Below are 21,873 nucleotides of genomic sequence, written 5' to 3' on the forward strand. Positions count from 1 at the left end.
AACTCCATGTTACTCTACTGTTTGTCACTATAGATCCGTTAAGCAATATGGCAGGTAAGGTAACCCGACGACTTTTCACAATTTATGCATTTATTTCCCTTTGATTAAAAAAATCATGTTTTAAACAATTTTTTCAAAATTGTTTAATTTTTTTTTCAACCGACATAAAGTTCAACTATTAGACCGACACTTTTTGACAAAATTGTTGAAATATTTTACCTGAAATCGTAATGAAACAGATTGTTTCCTATTATGTTAATTCATAAAGAAAAAAAAAAAGAAAAAAATTGTTGTAGATAGAGGGAAGGAACCACACAAAACTGGTGAATAATTGTGCTATTTGTTGTTTCCCTTTAAAAAATTGTACACTATAAAAAGGAATATTCTCATTTTCTTGTTGACTTTATACTAAACAAATTTGCTGTCTCATTGATGAGTATGCTGATCTATGGGGTATAGGAGACGGAACTAAAAATCTGACGATATTGAGAACTTGACCAAGTCCGTACAGGGATGGGGGATGCGGCTAGTTAGTGTCTTGTAAAGGACAAAGTATACGGGCATAGTCCTTGTAGTCTCTGTGTACTGGGCAGAATAGAACGTCAAATATAAAATCCGCAACACTTGTTATCTGAAAGTCTCGGGTTCGGTTCCAGGAATTTCCAAGATTCAACCCAGTTCCAATCGGTACCTGACAGGTAGGCTTTATATTGACCACGATAGTAGATCTCTTTACACATATTTTTTAAACATCTGGACATAGTTGCTACACCTGTACAGGTACAAGAGGGTGATGAGCCTCACTGCTACAGCATTGCTGGGAATTGCTAAGCAAATCTGCCAACTTATGCTAGGTACGAATCAAAGCTGAATCTGCTCAAGAATGTTTTGAGAACAAAAAGTAGCTGAAACTATGGGATATTAACTGCACAAGATCCAGCAAATATGGATTTGGTCATGAACAAAAATATTTTAGGATTACATTTATTGCAAGCAAGTGTTTAAATCAATTCAATACATTTACTCAAGGGCATTGAGATGACCAAAGTCCTTGATGCAGTTGACCATAAGTCCATCAGATTGACTAGAGGGCAGTACTTAACCAGCGGACATTGAGATGACCAATGTCCATGAAGCAGTTGACCATAAGTCCATCAGATTGACTAGAGGGCAGTACTTAACCAGCGGACATTGAGGTGATCAATGTCCGTCACTTGGTTGACCATGTAACAGCGGAGAACGAAGCCCGTGGCCGTGACATTGAGGGTCTCAAGGCCGAACGTGATCGCCTGGTAGTTGCCGATCCAGAACTGGACAGGGGCGATCATCACGGCGGGCGGGACCGGGTAGGACTGGCTGAAGGTCACGGGGTGAAGGCTGAACTTCCCGCCCGAATTGTCCTTGACCCAGTCGTGGATGCTGTGGCCGCAGCGGACCAAACCCTGCTCCACGTGACCTCTGCCCAAGGTCACCGTCGCGTTCAGGTCGCTCACGCCGTTTTGTAATTCCTGTCTGGCAAGGTCAAGGTCATGTATATTTCTTTGAATTTCCGCGACCTTGGCCTTGGTTTCTTTCAGCTCGGACAAGGATGCCTGCTCTGAGCTTTCAAGTTTTCGCACGCGCTGTTTCATCTCCTTCGTGGCGTTCAGCGCCTGCTCCGTCATGGCTCTACTGACCTTGACCTCTGCCTGCACGTGCTCTAGACGTTCCAGGAGCTCCGACACCGTCGGGCTGACGACGTCAAGCTCCAGACGACTGGCGAACGTGAGCAGACGTCCCGCAGACGTCAGCGCGTGGATCTCGCAGGCGTAGACCCCGTGCTCCTGAAGGGTCACGCGATCCCACGTGACCTCGAGAGTAGCGCGTGCTTTCCCCGGCTCACCTTTCACGTGACCTGTCACGGTCAAGTTACCTGTGGATGCTGAGACTGGTGGTGAGAAGACGCTCACCGTAGCTAAAGGTGTCAAGGTCATCCCGACTTTGGACAAGGTCACGGAAATAACATTTTGGATATTCTCTACCGTATCAGTGACCTGGTTACAGCGACCCTCACCTTTGTCGCTCTCCAGTTCTATTTCCGGTGCTGAGGTCACATCTGTTGTATCGAGCAGGGAGCAGCGCAAGGATACCGAGCTCGTCAGTCCCTGCACTACTTTCTCTGGCGTCGTGGACAGTTCGATTCTAGAACCAGCGACTGAAAACAATGGCGGAGAGATTCAATTAGTGGGGGTCATCGCTTGCCACAATACTTAAACACCCCACTCTTCTCATAACCCATACTTGACATCACACTCTTTTCATAATACATACTTGACACCCTACTCAGCCAATAATTTATACATCCCACTCTTCTCATACTCTATACTTGACACTTTACTCTGTCCATAACTCATACAAGACACCCCCACTCTGCCCATAACCTTTATTTGACGCCCCACTCAGTCAAATTTTGTCAAATTTGACACCCTACTCTTATGATATCACATCCTTGATCTCACTCCTCAATTTACATCTCTCTCTCCAAAACCCACACCTCCTTACTCCCCTATCTCAACAACAACATTCTAATAACACAATTCTCAGCCCAATTATGACAGCATCTCACAATCACACACCATCCTCAAAACTATCTTAACAACACCATTCTAGTATCCAAAACATTACAATCACACACAATCCTGAAAACTCAACTATAAATATTTCTGCCAACCACAGCCTTGAATCCGATCCCCCTCATAAACGACATATTTCACACACACACACACACGCACACACTCACACGTACACACTCCCACACACACTCACACCAATCAGGCGCTAACTACCCCCCCCTGCCCCAACCCTTCGCCCCTGTCCACACATACACCCAACCACACCAAGTGTAGAAAACATTCAACACAAAACAAACGAAAATATTTCTGTCAACACAACTGTATCTATCAGCTTCCTAGCCAAAGATATTATCCTAACATAGCCATTGTCTCTGATTGTTATGATTTTGTATTCATGCATTACATTAATAATTTAATTAATTTTTTTTTTTTTAATTTCTGGTTTTAAATTTTTAATAACATTTCATTACCAAGGGCCGGTGTACACAATAGACTGGAAAAGTGGTTCCAAAAGTGGTTCCACTTTGTGTTGCCAGAAAGCATATTTTTGAACCAAAATTGAATATTTTAAAATATTTGTGAAATAAGTACAAAGTCACTTCCGGTTTTACTAAAGCTAAAAATGTTTTAACACAAAATTACTAATAATATAATAGTAATTTACAAAACATTTTAATTTTTATTTGGATTAGTATAGTCAGGGTGTTGTGGTGAAAGGGGATGTTATATTATTTAATATAAATAAACTACTAGGCTATATTCCATTGTAATAATAAGTAAAGCGTAATTAATATCAACAGTTTAATATAGGCCTAATCAATCTAGATCGACCTCTGACTATGGGGTCATCTATTAACGATGTCACAACGATGCCAGACACCCCCCTTCCCCAAAAAAGTAAACCTAAGCCCCCTCCCCCCCCCCCCCCCCCCCCCCCCCCGCTATTGCAGCGATTTTCATAAAATATTTAGACCTATGGGCTTTTCCAACATTCAATGTAGGCCTATTGATTAATTATTTTATAACAATTTATAAAAAAACTTTTAATAATGCAAATAAAGGCTTAGATTCAGTTTCTTAACATGAGTGTTTGTTGAACATTGAAAAGTGTCATCTTACTTTCTGAACCCCCTCCCGCCCTTGACACAAAGGTCCAAATCTCCCCCACCACCTCAAAGTCTGATGGGCGACCACTACAGCATTTTGCTACTATTTATAGGATATTCATTAATTAGTCATACAAACCCAATTACATTTGTTGCTGTGATGGTATCTCTGTCATTACAATTATTAAATAGTTTATCTTAACTCAACATTTCCCCTAAGCTCATTTGCTATAGCTGCCTATCCTTAAAGAAAACATCTTTTCCTCAAATATCTGGAATGCATCTGATCAGCAAGTCTTTTTCTTTTGTAATATATAACATGTTCATAAACTTGCACGGCCAATAACAACACATTACCAGGAAACAAGCAGTGATTATAGTTTGCTGTATTTGTGGTTGATGGTTAGTTATCAGCCATGCTTCACTAAGCCTGGTCTACATTTATATGCTGGTATGGCTAGAATTGACAAAAACCCATATTCTTGATTCTTCCCTTATCATTAAGTTTTACATCTATGATATATATATATATGCAAATGTAAGGCTTAGAGTGGGACTACATATTTGTGAACACATTTGCTAAAGCAAAAGTTCTTGAGTTGAAATTTTAATCCTTTAGGTTGTCTCTGATTCAAATTCAAAGCAGCTTTAACCTTAACTGGTACCTGACTGGTTATAGACAGTAAAACTTAGTAAAAGCTGTTTGACATTTTGCTGACCATAAAATTTATTTATATGGAGAGGCAACAAAACTAGGTGAAATCTACTTCAGCCCCATATTCTTAAAAACTATTTATAGTTCACCAGTTTAAGTTATTTGTTGAATTAAGGTAGCAATAATTAGTTTCCGCTTACACCAGCACACACAACCAGTGCTGAAAAAAAAATAAACATAACAAAGTTTATGATTTTCTTTTTTTAATTACCATATTCATTCAGAACTAACATAATAAAAAATAGTTGTTCAATATGAACAAGTTTTCTTGGGTCCAACATGTATCCTTGGATCAGTTTTTAAATTGAGCTTCATCTTGACTATTGTCGTCTCTGTTTGCAGTTGTATAATCCACAGTATCTAAAAAAACATAAATAAATTTCATAAACTGTTATATTAAACTCATTATGTTTACATACTTTCAACTCTTAATGTTATAAATAAAAATATTTGTCCGTCTTATAAAGATCATAAAGCAATGATGTGTATTTATGTATTGGATTGTATGGGCTATCTAACCATTACCATTCATTAAAAATATTGGTCTAAAAGTTTACTTTTAATATTTTAATGTAAGGAGTTTGTCATTAAATACAATAGGCCTTCAAAAGAGTCCAAAAGTCATGTATATATCATTTTAAAAAAAAGAAAAAGGTATCAATAAAGATATACTACTTATGTTTAGCCACCTCAGGAATTAGTTGAAAATTGATATTCAAACTAGGCTACTATAACTATCATTAATTCATGCACATACTAAAATAAATATTAGGATAATTAAATTAATTTGATTAGTAAGTTAATACATCTATGACAAGTGACACCTTTTGGCTTTATCAACTATTCTGCATTTTAAGTTCTAAAGATCACTACATAAAACTACGAGTAGACTAAGTCATATATTAAGTTAATTAAGTAGAACTAAAATAAGACAGCTATTTACTAGTAAGCCTACTCTTCTATTCAGTAATTTTTACTATTATTATTAGAGGCCTAAAATTACTGTTAGCATACTAATCTAGATTGAACTTAAATTTTGGATATTATTTAATGTACTAGTCTGTAACCTTTTATTTAGGCTACATGTAATTTTTACAGTCTAAAATTGTAGCCTTATTAAGCCTAGTTAACTTTGTTTAACTTACATACTAATACTAAATACCTACCCTATCACAGGCCTACTAGACTACTACTAAGCTACTACATGTAAATCTACAGTCTAGATAGGCCTACTGAAACTAAAAGTAATATGACAACTGTAAAAATTAAGCATACTTTATTTCTTTTACAATACTATTTTAAGCCTATAGACCTACTGCTATTAAATATGAATCTATTATTAGTTATTAGACTAACATAAGTCATCATAAGTCTAATTAGTAATTACCTTTAACTAGGTCCTAATCATAATAACAATGTAATTGAAGTATTAGGACTGTCGTCTGTACCATAGCCTAAATTATCTTAAATAAAATGTATTTTGTACAGATCTAGTAATTTAGTAAGTATTAACTATTAAAATTAAATTAATATAGAAATTATTGGCCTACTAAATAATTGATTCACTAATGTCATGATTTTGCAATTATGAGGTTGTGTGTATTATAATATACCTAGTAACTGTATAGAGTAACTATACTTACTAATACTACTACTATAGTAAATATATTTTAACAAGTAGGCTTTAACTTATTAGACTAATCATTTATTAGACTAGGTGTATGTGTAGTGCCCTACTAATTACCAAGGACTAAGATTAACTATTTAATATATGACTAGTCTCTAAAACTAGTCTATACCAGCTACACATTTATAATATAAACTATGGGCCTAATTTATTTAACTTATCTATTATTACTATTAACTTAAAATACTTGAATTATTTAATATAGATTTTTATAAAATATATAACTTCTAGATCTAGCCTAGAGTAGATCTCTACTCTAGACTTATACTTAATAGATCTACTGACGTACAATATAAAGTTACTTAACTAACTATAAGATCTATAGTATAGATCTAATCTAGTTAGTATAGTATTAGTATTAATATTATTGAGTATTAAGTATATAAATTAAAATAGATCAAGATCTGGTATTTTTATATTTAATAAATAATTAAACATATTAAAATATAAAAAAGCCGTAACATCCTAGATCTACTACTAGACTAGATCTAGATCCTAGATGTCTATATAGTATATAGTATAGAAGTATATAGTATAGATCTAGTATACTAGATCTAGAGATCTAGAATCTAGCTAGACTAGATTCTAGATCTAGAATCTAGATTAGCTAGATCTACTACTAGATTCTCTACTAGATCTAGATAATAATAGATTCTAGATCTAGAATAGATCTCTAGAGTACTCCTCCTAGAATCTAGTACTACAATCTAGATTCTCGATATAAATCTATCTAGTCTAGATAATCTAGATCTAGATCTAGAAACTTGTCTTATAGCTCTAGCTTACTGCTTAGAGCACTCACAGAGTGAGTAGTCACAGGCCACAGGCCTAAAAAAAAACAATGAAACGTGCGTTAAAAACATTCTACAAAAACATTGGTAACAATTAATAAGAATAATGTTAGATATAAGTAATCTGAGCATAACAGTCATAAAAAAATAAGCCAATTATAATGAAAAGAGATACAAACGAATTTTAAAAGCCTGAATCGAACTGAAAATATTCCCTTGTTCGCCATTTTGTTTTCTTGGATCAGCTTGTTCGTATTTATCATGGACAATAAATGTTATGACATTTATCGTTTCACTCTCCCTGGCCACTTCAGTTCAGTTCAAGGTGGGGTTGAGGGCGGTTTTATTAAATATTAAAATTTATACAATAATTCAAAATCATTTTCAACGGCTTATGTTCAACACAAAAATCTGAAAAGGAGTGCAATCGATGGTTCCTTATCGACTTTAATTTTTAAAATTGTAGCTGTAATTTTATCGCTTGCCATACTTTTAAAAATAATTTTTAAAAAATTTAGTATGATTACATAGACTTTTCCAGTCTATTGCCCTCGCACTAATGTAACTGTTTAACGGATGATATTTAGAATCGACCCTTTGAATCCCGGACAGATCGTCCCCCCGGCGTGGCCTCAGCCAACCGGCGGGCTCGTTGCATTGAGTTAAATATAAACTCAAAACAATAATATAAACAATCTCCTTTCGGTCGGTCAGGCCACATACCACGCACGCATAGTGTTGTGTGTCGTGCCTTAACCAAAATAAACTATCTCCCTTCATTATCATTAGACTTAATTAATTAATTAATTTGCTAATTATAAAATTATGTATGATGCTATAGAAGTAGGTAAGTATAATTTCTTACTATGTATTTGTACTATTAAACATATTATTAAAGAACATCGTTGTTTCAATACCACCCTCTCCCCTTCTTGAACTCAAAGTTAAACTTGTAACCCCGTTTGTAAAGACTAGCGGTATGCTGTAAGGCGGCGGGTGGGTAGGGTATATACTCATTGAAAAAAAAATCCACCGTGGTGCGTGTTATTGGCCTTGGGCGACCGTTGTTGGCGCTTGCTGTGAGGGGGAGAGAGGTGTGTGTTATACTCGGTGAAAAAAAATGCACCGTGGTATTGGCCTATGACAGGGGTCGGCAACCTGCGGCTCGCGAGCCGCATGCGGCTCTTTTGACGTCGAGGTGCGGCTCTTCAGTTCCATGGAAAAATATTAAATTATTTTATTTTCTTCTTGAAACTAATAAAAATATTAGTCTGCAACACTCGTTAATGAACGATTAAATAAATATAAACAGTAAACACTCGCTATTCTATTTGCGAATTTGACATTCTATTTTCGCAAATATCTCCCCATGAGTATTCTCAACAGCTTCCTAAAGTTTCATGGCGATCGGGTGAAAGGTGTAGTAATGAATAAAAGACAAACAGACACACACACTTACATACTACATACATTGATATATATATATATATATATATATATATATATATATATATATATATATATATATATATATATATATATATACCTAATCATAATCAAAGATCATAATATTAAAATAAAAATGTTAGTGGCTCTTTAAAAGCTGGGAAATTTTGAAAATTGTAACTTTTGGCTCTTTCGTCTCAAAAGGTTGCCGACCCCTGGCCTATGATGACGTCGGCGCTAGCGGGAAGGGGTGGGGGAGGGGGGGGGAGACGTTTTTTTTTTTTAAACCAAGAACTAGGCGTTTCAAGGCAGTAATGAAAATCAAGGACTGGTATAGTCATGTCGAATTTAACGAGTGATGCTTGCTGGGTCTATCATACGATTGCTTGGCGATGGGAGTCTCGTCAAGTTCAGTTTACATTATTAACATTGAACTATTGGGATGCTGTCATGCACAAAGTAACAGTTACCGAATGTAGCACTTAAAACATCGAGTGCATCCCGCTCATTATAAATCTTTGAAATACAAGTTATGGATAGTCCAATAACTACTAATACTTGAAGGACTACCAGAATATATGCATTGTATTATAAAATTAATCCTTACTATATAACTAAAATGTGTATCCAAATATTTTTAGGCTAACGGGATCTGCATTTAAATAAGCACAGTCAAATACCTACCCCATTCAGTAGAAATATTAGGCTACTTTTGCATGGTAGCACTACGGCATTTTTTAGATTTCGTAATGTGTAGCCTAGTCGAGCATTAAACTAGAATAAAGGGTTGTACTCAATAGCAATGACGATAATGAAATGCCGGCTTCAAATACCGGCTTCCCCGTATTCGTGGACTACAAATATAGCTCCGTCGTTTAAATGACCCCACCCTCCACCTTTTGCCTAGTTGAATATAATAAAGTTACACTTTCAACCCCGTTAGGATGCGTGAACTACTGAACTATTGAAAAAAAATCTATTCTGGTGTTAAATTCCCCTCCCCTACTCCCAGCATTTAACTTTGGGGCCATACACATCAGGAAGGTCTAGGTCGGCGTTTTATCTCGTGCAAGTTTACTCACAACACGACTACACACTATGGTTCTATCCAGGATTAAAGCTGCGACACTTACTTAGAGTGGGATTTATTCGTTAGATCATTGTGCTTCAAATTCTGTTTCATTTTAGGATTAGAGTGATAGAATGTTGGAATTCAGTTAGTTTGTTAATTAATATATTGATCTAAATGTCGTGTACCGTCAGAAACTAAATTGGTTGACAAGGCACATGTGTAGGCTAAAGAATGACCTCTAGATCTAGTCTAGATCGAGCCAAAGATGGCTGGTTAAGGTTGACATACTGTGGTTTTCAAATTTCATGGTGATGCTTTTCTAACGGATTTTATTTTGTGCTTTCTTTGGGATTATTTTGTGTGATGTGAATAATCAAAAGTAATTTGTAAGTAGTATGCTTTTCACATTCAACCAACTTAACAGTTTGCGGTCGATCTGCGGCCGGGCTGATTAATTTACATTTAGCGAAACTACACACTACACGGCGCCCTAAGGCCGTTGTTTCAGCATGCCCTACTTACTAGTCAATTATAGACAACTTTAGAATCAACACATGTAGCCAATAGAGTCCTTGCAAACAAGTGACCTAAATCACGTGATACCTACGCCCGCCGCCACAGTGGTGTACATCAGACGTAAACACAATCAGCTGTTCGCCAGCGCTGGACGTGTTCACCAGCGCTGGACGTGTTCACCGTATGTAAAGAATCGCGCCCGCGGAAAAGGAAAAATATGTTAAAAAACTTGAACTCTTAGGAATTGAAGATCCTTATACAGTTATTGACAGTTTCGTGGATAATATAAATATGTGGCCGAAATTTCTAAATAAAAATACTGTTAGTAATACCGTTTGCGTTTAGAGTTTAAGTAGACGAAGCTGATCAAATGCAGTAATATATTAGAGGTTATCTACTGTAGCAAACAGGAGACCACTTAACTCCTACAAAACCCACACTACAACGGCTAATATAATCCATGGGTAATAACCAATCTGGGTAGCATGTTATACAATTTAAGACCCTTATAATCCAGCAGGGAAGTAATCAGACACATTAATACTGACGTTCAACCGTCATGATGGCTGCCCCCACCTGTATCTAGCCCACAATAAAACCAAAGAGGAGTCTGCCCTGCCCTCCCCTGAAAATGTCTCACCTCCGTGATACCCAGCCCCACAGAGATAGTATTTCTTATATAATTTTGACCCTCAGGGCCCAGCAGGGAGAACAAAGGGGAAAGTCCCACTGCTCTCCCCTCAACACTTCTCACCTCGGTGTCATGTTATGTCATTTATAGCACACACGGCTTATCAGGGGAAAGCATTAAGGCATTAAGAATCTTAACTCTGGACAGCTACACACTAGTATACTAGCTACACACTAGGTGCCTACTGTAAACTACTAGACTGTAGGCCCTATGTAGACCTGCAATTGTATCAATTGTAGACTGGGTCCATTGTTATTATTCTAAACCATCTCACTTATAATGTTTCTAGCTTGATTTGTTTCTTTTATAAACAGTGGATTTAAAAAAAAAAATTAGCCTAATCATTAACCTAATAATAATAATGTGGTTATTTGTTGTTGGCTGGTATGATCTAGATTGTACTACTAGGCTACAAAAACTTAGTAGACCAATTACTAGATATGAATTTGAATTTAATTAAACTCAGTCCAGTATCAGATACATATTGCTGTAAAAAGACAACAAAGTAGGTAGGCCTTAGTAATTTATTAAAGCCTTCTACTACAATAATATCAACTACATGCTTGTATAAAGTTTTTACAATTTAATTTAAGTAGCAGATTCTAGATCTAAGTCTAGTCATATAATCTATTTCAATTTCAGAAAATTTCGTTTGCTAAAAAAATGATTAGATAATAGAGCGAGATTTTAGATCTTAGAGACAATTAAATGCTTTATTAGGCCTATTATGACTACTTTTGATTTATTATGGGTGTATTTTGAATCGAATGTAGATCTAAAGTAATTAAATTTAAGTAAAGAAGTAGATTCTAGATTCTATGTCTACCCAGCGGAGCCAGGTATAAGCCTACTATTAGATCTTATTATTCATATTAGCCTATAATATTACTTTTGACTTTGTCTTTTACTATTAGTATTTGTGAAGGTCGAGCATATTTGTTTTATTAATAGTTATCTTTTATAATTAAAATGAAGTTTATTATTTTACTGTCCTTACATGAAACAAAGTATCGAGAACTGCATTTGATCAGATTCGGCTACTTTAACTCTAAACGCAAACAGTATTACTAACAGTATTTTTATTTAGAAATTTTGTCCACATATTTATTTATACGAAACTGTCAATAACAGTATAAGGATCTTCAATTCCTAAGAGTTCAAGTTTTTTAACGTATTTTTCCTTTTCCGCGGGTGCGGTTCTTTACATACAGTGAACGCGTCCAGCGCTGGTGAACACGTCCAGCGCTGGCGAACAGCTGATTGTGTTTACGTCTGATGTACACCACTGTGGCGGCGGGCGTAGGTATCACGAACGGACGTGACGTCATATGAAAGGACTCTATACATCGATTTTTATTTAATAATCTTCAAAAGCCATTCCTCTAGGCTAGGGTCGTTATTTTCACGAAATTGTCGTTTTCCAATTTGTTGTCAAGAAACTGGTATTTAGTTCACGAGAACGTACGAAAACCACTCATGCGTGACCGAAATCGTCGATCGGGTGCCTTCACGTGGTTTGACACGTGTTGACATGGGCCTTTGTTTACATCGAAACATAGCTCAAAACGGCCCTTTTTTTAATTAATTCTTCGAAAAAATGGCTATGTCCATTTCTAAAAAGTGTCATTTTCGGGCCCATTTTAAATAACGTAAAAAAATCCGAACTACACGTAGAAAAAATGGCTTTTTCGGCCCTTTTTAGCTCCAAAAACGCCGTGTTTACGGGTCGCGTGACGTCATCGTGACGTCAGCCGCCAACCAAAACGCGTTGAAAGCGCGCGTTTGATTGGTTGGCGGCGGATACTATGAAATATCAAGGGTTTTCTCTAAATTTTTACCACTAACTCAGCTCTTATGAGTACCTGGCCACAAATTTACACCAACTGACGTCGTACTGGCCACACAATCATGCATGATTAACCTTTGAACTAACAATCCACGTGACCCATCAAGGAATGATAATTAATCAACTTACCCGACAACAGTAGTGATGTACACGTCATCACAACAACAGCCACATAAGTGTAGAGTAGCATTGTAATGCTGTTCTTGTTACCCGCTGTTTAGGAGCTAATGTTGGAGCTTATTTAACAACTTATTTCGAATGTTATGAGCTTATATCACACACAACACACCCGGGATACACTCCTTAAGTAGGTAATGGGATTTCCAGCCTAGTTTTAGTCTGTGTCTAACCGGATGTTTACCAACTTTTACCGGATGTATTTTATTGTTAACATTATCTAGGTAAGAAAACAAGCACTTAAAAACTAGCCCTTTGTTTATCTTTACACTCCTTATATAGAAATTACATAGTTCTATATAAATGGAAGGAAATTAGGTGACCTCTATTTAGTACACACCCAGTTCTTAGTTATTTTTTATTTTTACATTTATAATCGTTTTAAAATCTCTTAAATACGAAACCGCACTCACAAAAATAATGAACTAAAAATTTCCACGAACGCACGTAATTCTTGGTTGCTTTTTTGTTGTTTTTTTCATTGAAATTTCCGGTGAATATTTTTTCTTAGCCCGCGTGATGTATTTTGAATGTTGTTTAGCCTTTTAAACTCGTGTTTCTTTCGCTATCTTTCAACTTTGATAAATTACAGTAAAGGCCTACTAAAAAATTGAAACAAATCTTGTTTGACAAATTGCTTCAGACTCGCCGAGTTCCACAAAACAAAGTATCGATTACTGGAACAAAACTTTAACACATTTTAAAGAAAACAAAATAGCACCATTAATTCTACTGCAAAAAAAAAAAAAAAAAAAAAAAAAAATTACTTGTTTTGCTTTGCAAGGATACTTAGAGCAATAAAAGTACGAAGTAATCGAGGAAAAAGTCCCCTATGGGTGGGAAGGGCAGTCATTAAGGTCATGTCGCTCTAGGGGCAGATAATTACCAAGGGGCGTAACTCTACAGCCTAACTCCTAAGGAAGATTTTCAATCTGTCAACCAGTGCCCCCTAGACGACAGACCACACCAGTCCAGTTCCAAACTGACCAGCACAACTCGGTCAGTGAACTCAATTTGTATTTATATGATAGCACTTTAAACAAATCGCGTCACTGAAGTACATTTCTTTGTTAATGCACGGTACGAGTTATACAGAAATCCGTAAGGGAAATAACCACGAATAGCGTTGACTTCAGATTTAATTCCCTTGAGTGATCTTTACATTAGATTTAGTCAGGACTTTGGCGTGTGCTTGACACATGTGTTGTAAAATGACGTGTAGTTTAGGGAGATAAAGCAATTTATTGAAGTAAAACTAATTTATTGAAGTATAACTAACTTAATGAAGTATGACTAATTGATTGAAGCAAAAATAGTTTATTGAAGCAAAACTAATATATTGAAGTAGCTTTTGCAAGCTGCTCTAATGACAAGTTCTAAAGCTTCAATTATTGAGGTCGTTTTAATTTGTCATTTAATGCACGTTTACGTATAATTCACGTCACGTGGTTAAAATATGCCGGGTAGGCCACATTCACCAAAATACCATACAACTATCCACACAGTCTTCACATCTTACAATGTATTATCCACCTATCCACACATTAGTTAGATCCACCCGTCTTACCATCCACATATCAACACATTCTTTAGTTACTTACTTAATCCTCATCACTCCCTGTGGAGTATAAGGCAGCAACAAATCTCCGCCATTCCATTCTGTCTTGGGCGAGCATCTTTAGTTCATGCCAGGTCTTGACAGTAGCCTGCACTTCTTCTTCCATTTTATCCTCCATGTCCCCTGTGGTCTTACTCTCTCTTTCTTTTACCAAGTGGAGTCAATATTAGCGTTATGTTCGGGAGTCTTCTTGCTAAGGTTCATGCTAAGGACACGACTCAGCCATCTCCCCATTCGTACTTCTGAAACAATGTCGTTTAATCCTGTCCTTCGTCTTATTTTTTTGTTCGGGATTTTGTCGTCCCACTTTATCCTGAGAGTACATTGGAAGGATCTTCTTTCAAAGTCTCTAGGGCGGCTCTCTACTTTCTTGTTTAGTTTCCAGGACTCTGCAACATAGAGGAGTACAGAACGTACACTAGACGTGTAGATCCTTATTTCGGTTCCCCCATGCAATGAGGATGATTTCGAGATCGTAGCAAGTCTGTTGAAAGCCTGGTGGCCATTTCTTTCTCAATGCTGCCATTTGCTGAGATGTAGCTGCCGAAGTACTTAGTCTTCGACCTCTTCTAGCTCTTCTAGCTCTGCTCCATTAGCAAAGGTCTTGAGAACACTTTTAGTTTTTACTTTCATTAGCTTGGTTTTCTTTAAACCAACGCTTTTAGCAATTTGCTCTATTTTTGTGGGTTTTTTGTGAGCATGTAAAAGAAGAGCCAAGTAATCAGTTTAGTCACAGTCTTCAAGTGGTTGGTAAGTTCCCAAACAATTCTTCTTGGCTTGTCCCCAGTGGCTCTTCTCATAATCCAGTCTATTACCACCAAAACGACGACAGGTGATATGACACAGCCCTGTTTGACACTAGCTTTTACCTTGATTTTCATGTCGCACACAGCATTGGTTGTCATAGTACATGTTCTAGAGATTGTTTATGATATTTCCTGGAAAGCCATATAGCTCTAGTATCTTCCTTAGTGATGGAGATGGATGCTATCAAATGACTTCTCGAAATCTATGTAGTTGATGTAGAGAGACGAATTCCACTCCAGGGACTGTTCCACTATAGTGCGAAAGACAAATATTTGGTCGTTACATGACCTGTTGGCCCTGAAGCCAGCTTGTTCTTCACGAAGGATCCCATCAATTCCTTTCCTCATTCTTTGTAATAGGACTCTGCAGAAGATTTTTCCTGGTACTGACATAAGGTTAATGCCTCTCCAGTTTTCACAAAGATTCAGGTTGTCCTTTTTTTGGTAATTTGATGATGATTCCCCTTTGTATGAGTCTAGCACTTTTTCTTCATTCTATACTTTATTGAAGATCCCTGATAAAGTTTGTGCACCTATTTTTAGGTCTGCATTTAGTATCTCCGCAGTGATTCTGTCCTCTCCTGGAGCTTTATTGCTTTTTGTTTTTTTTTAACACGTTTTTATTAACTCAGCTTCGCGTGGATGTGTTTGTTGTTAAAATTGACATCGAAAATTAGCCCACTTCTGATTGTTCTATAGTTCTGAAATTTGGCATGCAGGTTACTTTCGCCTAACAATTTCAGATGCAATCATAAAAACTAGCAATTAGAGACCGTAATTAGCTTAATTTAATTACGCCCCAAGGACCATAAAATTGAGGACATGATTTCTAAAGATACCGACAAGACTGGAGGCCTATAGACACAGTTACTTCGGCCCCAATCGATGTGAGCGCGCTGGCCGTGATCGTATAGTGGTTAGTACTTCGCGTTGTGGCCGCGACAACCCAGGTTGTACTTCGCGTTGTGGCCGCGACAACCCAGGTTCGAATCCTGGTCGCTCAAGATTTTTTTAGTCCGTGTATTTATAAACACTTTTTTAAAAACCACGTTTTTCATGTGTAGCAACGGACTAAAAAGGAGAAAATAAAATACTTAAAAAAAAACTTTTTAAAAAACCACGTTTTTCTTGTGGACTAAAAAGTAGAAAATAACTATTTACATACATTTGATGACAAAAAACGTGGGTCGGGCAGATGGGTCGGGAAATTTGATGGTGAACGTACCCACGTTTTTTGTCATCAAATGTATGTAAATAGTTATTTTCTACTTTTTAGTCCACAAGAAAAACGTGGTTTTTTAAAAAGTTTTTTTTTAAGTATTTTATTTAAAACGTTTTTCTTAACTCAGCTTCGCGTTTGTTTGGTTGTTTGGATGTTTGTTGTTAAAATTGACATCGAAAATTAGCCCACTTCTGATTGCTCTAGAGACCTGAAATTTGGCATGCATGCTACTTTCGCCTAACAATTTCAGATGCAATCATAAAAACTAGCAATTAGTGACCGTAATTAGCTTAATTTAATTACGCCCCAAGGACCATAAAATTGAGGACATGATTTCTAAAGATACCGACAAGACTGGAGTCCTAATGACACAGTTACTTCGGCCCCAATCGATGTGAGCGCGCTGGCCGTGATCGTAGAGTTGTTAGTACTTCGCGTTGTGGCCGCGACAACCCAGGTTCGAATCCTGGTCGCTCAAGATTTTTAGTCCGTGTATTTATAAACACTTTTTTAAAAACCACGTTTTTCATGTGTAGCAACGGACTAAAAAGGAGAAAATAAAATACTTAAAAAAAACTTTTTAAAAAACCACGTTTTTCTTGTGGACTAAAAAGTAGAAAATAACTATTTACATACATTTGATGACAAAAAACGTGGGTCGGGCAGATGGGTCGGGAAATTTGATGGTGAACGTACCCACGTTTTTTGTCATCAAATGTATGTAAATAGTTATTTTCTACTTTTTAGTCCACAAGAAAAACGTGGTTTTTTAAAAAGTTTTTTTTAAGTATTTTATTAATAGCTTCTATTATTTCTTGTTCTAGGATGGGTCCTCTAGACATTTTAAAATGTATGTTCATGTCAATGAAGTCAGCAGTTTCTTCTGGATCTGGTCTGTTTAGGGTCTCTTCAAAGTATTCTTCCCATCTTTTCAGTTGATTTTTCTCCGTTGTGAGAATTCTCCCATTTTTGTCCTTGTAGATGATCTGTTTGCTATTCCGCCTGTTAGAGTCCTGATAACCTTGTAGACTGTTCTGCTATCTCCCTTATCAGCTTCAGCCTGTGCTTCTGTGGCCATTGTGTCTACATAGTTTCTCTTATCCTTCCTAGCATTCATTTTACCTCTTTTTGCAGTCTTCTATATTCTACATCGTTCCGTACCCTGCTTTCCATGGTTCCAGATAGTGTTTCTATTTTGGCTTCTCTTCTCTTTTCAATGAGATTCCAAGTATCGTTTGAGATCCATTCCTTCCTTTGTTTGTTCCTGTGTCCTAGTATGCATTGGCTTGTTTTCGTGTATACATCCAGGATCTTCTCGCATTGTGTATTGGTGTCCTCTTCTGGTAGGTTCTCGAGTAGACTAAATCTATTTTTTAGTTCAATTGCGAAGTTTGCCTTAATGGTGGGATCTTTTAGTTAAGCTGAGTCAAATAGCTGGTGGTTTACTTTCCTGTCAGCTCTCCTAAGCTTGAGTTGTAGCTTGCACAAGACTAGATTATGGTCGCTACCTGCGTCAGCTCCTCTTATTGCCTTTACATCCCTCATGGATCTTCTCCACTTTATATTAATAGCAATGTAATCAACAGAGTTTCTTCCAGGCGTCTCTTCGAAATGAAATTTATATAGAAAATATATACTTTTGAGTGTCCGCCCCCCCCCCCAATTTCAAGTGCACCCCCGGAGAATAAAGTCTGGAAGAAACACTGGTGATCAGTTTGATTGCTGGTTCGTTTATCTGGGGATATCCATGTAGATTTGTGGATTACTTTGTGCTGGAATAAGCTGCCACCTATAACTAGACCATTTTCTGAAAAAATCTCCTTAAATCTTTGACCGTTGTTGTTTCCCTCTCCTAGCCCTTATCTGCCCATGCAGAGTTCGTATCCTTGGTTGTTGTCCCCCAATGTCTATTAGAAAGTCATGTTGTGGAGTCGATTTGGTCTTGTAGAGTGTAGAAGAACGTGTCTTTGTCTTCATCTTTTGCTTGTTCTGTCGGGGTATAGCACTGGATTATGGTAATTTTTACGTGTCTTGTTTAGAATCTTGCTCTGAGAATGCGGGAATTAATTTATTAGACTTTTCCTTGATTCTCTATCCATGATAATACCAACTCCTTCTTAGTGCTGATCATCAGATCTCCCACAATAGATTACAGTTTCTCCTGATCTGAGTATAGTCAGGCCTGAGTCTGTCCATCTCATTTCGCTGATACCCAGTATTTTTATCCTGTATCTTGACATTTCCTTGACCACTTGAGCTGTTTTGCTAGTTTCGTACATGGTACGCACATTTCAAGCTCCTATTCGTGTAATATTTTTGGGGGTCACTATGGACTGTTTCGGAGTAGAGCCTTCCTTGCGGCTTTCATCTAGACTCGTCATATCAGGCAAAGCTGCCTCGGTCCTCGGTTGCTCTCCCATGATGGTTTGATTTAGATCTGTTGCCGTTCTGTTTTCACATAGTGGGTTGCTAGCCCAAACCCAAACCCTCCTTTGTTTTCACATGGTGGGTTGCTAGCCCAAACCCGAAACCCTCCTCTGTTTACACATGGTGGGTTGCTAGCCCAAACCCAAAACCCTCCTCTTTTGTTTTCACATGGTGGGTTGCTAGCCCAAACCCAAAACCCTCCTCTGTTTACACATGGTGGGTTGCTAGCCCAAACCCAAAACCCTCCTCTTTTGTTTTCACATGGTGGGTTGCTAGCCCAAACCCAAAACCCTCCTTTGTTTTCACATGGTGGGTTGCTAGCCTAAACCCGAAACCCTCCTCTGTTTTCACATGGTGGGTTGCTAGCCCAAACCCAAAACCCTCCTTTGTTTTCACATGGTGGGTTGCTAGCCCAAACCCAAAACCCTCCTGTTTTCACATGGTGGGTTGCTAGCCCAAACCCAAAACCCTCCTCTGTTTTCACATGGTGGGTTGCTAGCCCAAACCCAATACCCTCCTTTGTTTTCACATGGTGGGTTGCTAAGCCCAAACCCAAAACTCTCCTCTGTTTTCACATGGTGGGTTGCTAGTCCAAACCGAAAACCCTCCTTTGTTTTCACATGGTGGGTTGCTAAGCCCAAACCCAAAACTCTCCTCTTTTGTTTTCACATGGTGGGTTGCTAGTCCAAACCGAAAACCCTCCTTTGTTTTCACATGGTGGGTTGCTAGCCCAAACCCAATACCCTCCTCCTTTGTTTTCACATGGTGGGTTGCTAGCCCAAACCCAAAACCCTCCTCTGTTTTCACATGGTGGGTTGCTAGCCCAAACCCAAAACCCTTCTCCTTTTTCATTCTGAACTTGGGATCAGACAATGGCGGAGTAACACATTCTTTAGATCCACCCATCTAACTATCCACCTATCCACACATTCTTTAGATCCACCCATTTAACTATCCACCTATCCACACATTCTTTAGATCCACCCATCTAACTATCCACCCATATAACTATCCACCCATCTAACTATCCACCTATCCACACATTCTTTAGATCCACCCATCTAACTATCCACCTATCCACACATTCTTTAGATCCACCCATCTAACTATCCACCTATCCACACATTCTTTAGATCCACCCATTTAACTATCCACCTATCCACACATTCTTTAGATCCACCCATTTAACTATCCACCTATCCACACATTCTTTAGATCCACCCATCTAACTATCCACCTATCCACACATTCTTTAGATCCACCCATCTTACCATCCACACATTCTTTAGATCCACCAATCTTACCATCCACACATTCTTTAGATCCACCCATCTTACCATCTACACACATTTCTCAGATCCACACATCCTCACACATCTAATCCTCACACATTTAATCCTCACACATCTAATCCTCACACATCTAATCCTCACAGATCTAATCCTCACACATCTAATCCTCACACATCCAACCATCTAAAAATCAATCCTCCACCCTTTAAGAACACATTTACGAACCAACAGAAGTACCGCTCAAAAGTAATCGATACCACACAACTGGATAGTATGAGTCAATATCAATAACAAAATCCATTCCCTAACGACCCCCGACCCCCATCCCACCAGGGAGCCTAACAAGACCTAAATACCTGTTGACCCTTAGAGAACCCCGGGCCATCGACCTTGCCTACAGGTCATGTTTGACAGAACTCATGACGTAATTCTGGCCCTATTACAACATCCATATGACAACACTTGTCAGATTCCGTGGAGGCGGGGGGAGGGGGGTGTAGTTGGAGGGGGGCGGGGTTCGTAGTCTGGCACCCGGGGCGGTATAGGTCACGTGATAACAAAAATGCTAATTTACAAACCAATTAAGTTTCCTCGTGGTTTTGTGTATCCTCGATTTCCCGGTGTTCGATCCGTATCCCGGAAAATAAATAGGGGTGTGTGTGTGTGTAGGGGGGGGGGGGATTCAAATAGTCCCACTCAACCAATGTCCAGTCTAGCTATTTACTGTCGACCCCCACACCCCAACCTCCCCCCCCCCTCATCCCATCTTTTATCATCGTCGGGTCGTTAGCCTCCTAACACCTGCTCAGACGACGATCGAATCTTCTGGAGACTTCTTAACAGAACACCCATAAGCCAGAGTGACGTCATAATCCTGGCATCCGGTTTCCAGACGTATTTAGTATCAATCACAAGGTGTGGGGGCCGGTGGTCGAGTGGAAGAGTACCGAACACCAGTTCAAACACCAGGTTTACAACGCGTTTTTGGAATCAAGAGAGAACGAGAGAACAGATACAATTAGTGTTTCTTCCAGAATTTTTTCTTCGGGGGGGGGGGGGGGGGCACTTCATGAAATTTTCGGGGGGGGGGGAGGGGGGCGGACACTATTAAAAGTATATATTTTCTATATAAATTCCAGTTCGCTCGGAGGGGGGGGGGCTGTAGACTTTCTTCGAGAGGAGGAGGGGCTCGCCCCCCTGCCCCCACCCCCCTCCCCCCGAAGAGATGCCTGGAAGAAACTCTGCATACAAATCATCATTTATCACACATAAAACAGTATGATACACATATCACGTTTTTTCTTTTCTTTATAAATCTATTTGCCGTATAGGGTAAATAAAAGGTGGTCCCTCCCGCCCCCTTTCCCTTACCACTCCTACCCTCTAAACTCTAAACTGTTGTCCTAAATAGATAAGGCAAAATAAAGAAAACAGAAAACAACACACACAAAGCAAACAGCCCAAATTATTGGCTATCTGAGGTCAATGACCTTCTATCTTTACTAACCGCCATTTAACCCAGTTAACTGACATGACCGATGGTCATTTCTTATACCGATGGTCTGTGTAAGATAAATGAAATGTCACCCCATCTCCCATCACCCCCTCCCTGCACAACTAGCCCCTCTCGTGTCCCGCGATAAGAAATATCAACCGAAAAAAAAACAATAAATACAAGTAGAAATTGTTATCATTGGCCCGACTGGGGTACCATAGGAAATATCAAAGTGCAGTTACCTAAATTCTAAATTGTCATTTCTAGATCATGTTCTCGCTACAATCAGTAAATCATTGTCCAATGACCTACTGTTAGGTCAGTATAAATCTAGATTAGGTGGATGTTATAAGC

At 38.3% G+C, this 21,873-nt stretch overlaps 1 protein-coding gene across 1 annotated transcript; it reads right to left on the reverse strand.

Annotated features, from left to right (window-relative positions):
- Nucleotides 1-943: 943 nt before the first annotated feature.
- Nucleotides 944-12,796, reverse strand: LOC131935050 (uncharacterized). Its single transcript, XM_059291333.1, has 2 exons — nucleotides 12,612-12,796; nucleotides 944-2,194 (listed from the first exon to the last, which is right to left on the reverse strand). Exons 1-2 carry the CDS (start codon nucleotides 12,670-12,672, stop codon nucleotides 1,164-1,166), a joined length of 1,092 nt encoding a protein of 363 aa, XP_059147316.1. The 5' UTR covers nucleotides 12,673-12,796; the 3' UTR covers nucleotides 944-1,163.
- Between the last annotated feature and the right edge of the window lie 9,077 nt (nucleotides 12,797-21,873).

The sequence above is a fragment of the Physella acuta genome, unplaced genomic scaffold, assembly GCF_028476545.2.
Source record: "Physella acuta isolate Inbredline_101_S28 unplaced genomic scaffold, ASM2847654v3 ptg000130l, whole genome shotgun sequence".
Classification (NCBI taxonomy): Eukaryota; Metazoa; Mollusca; class Gastropoda; family Physidae; genus Physella; species Physella acuta.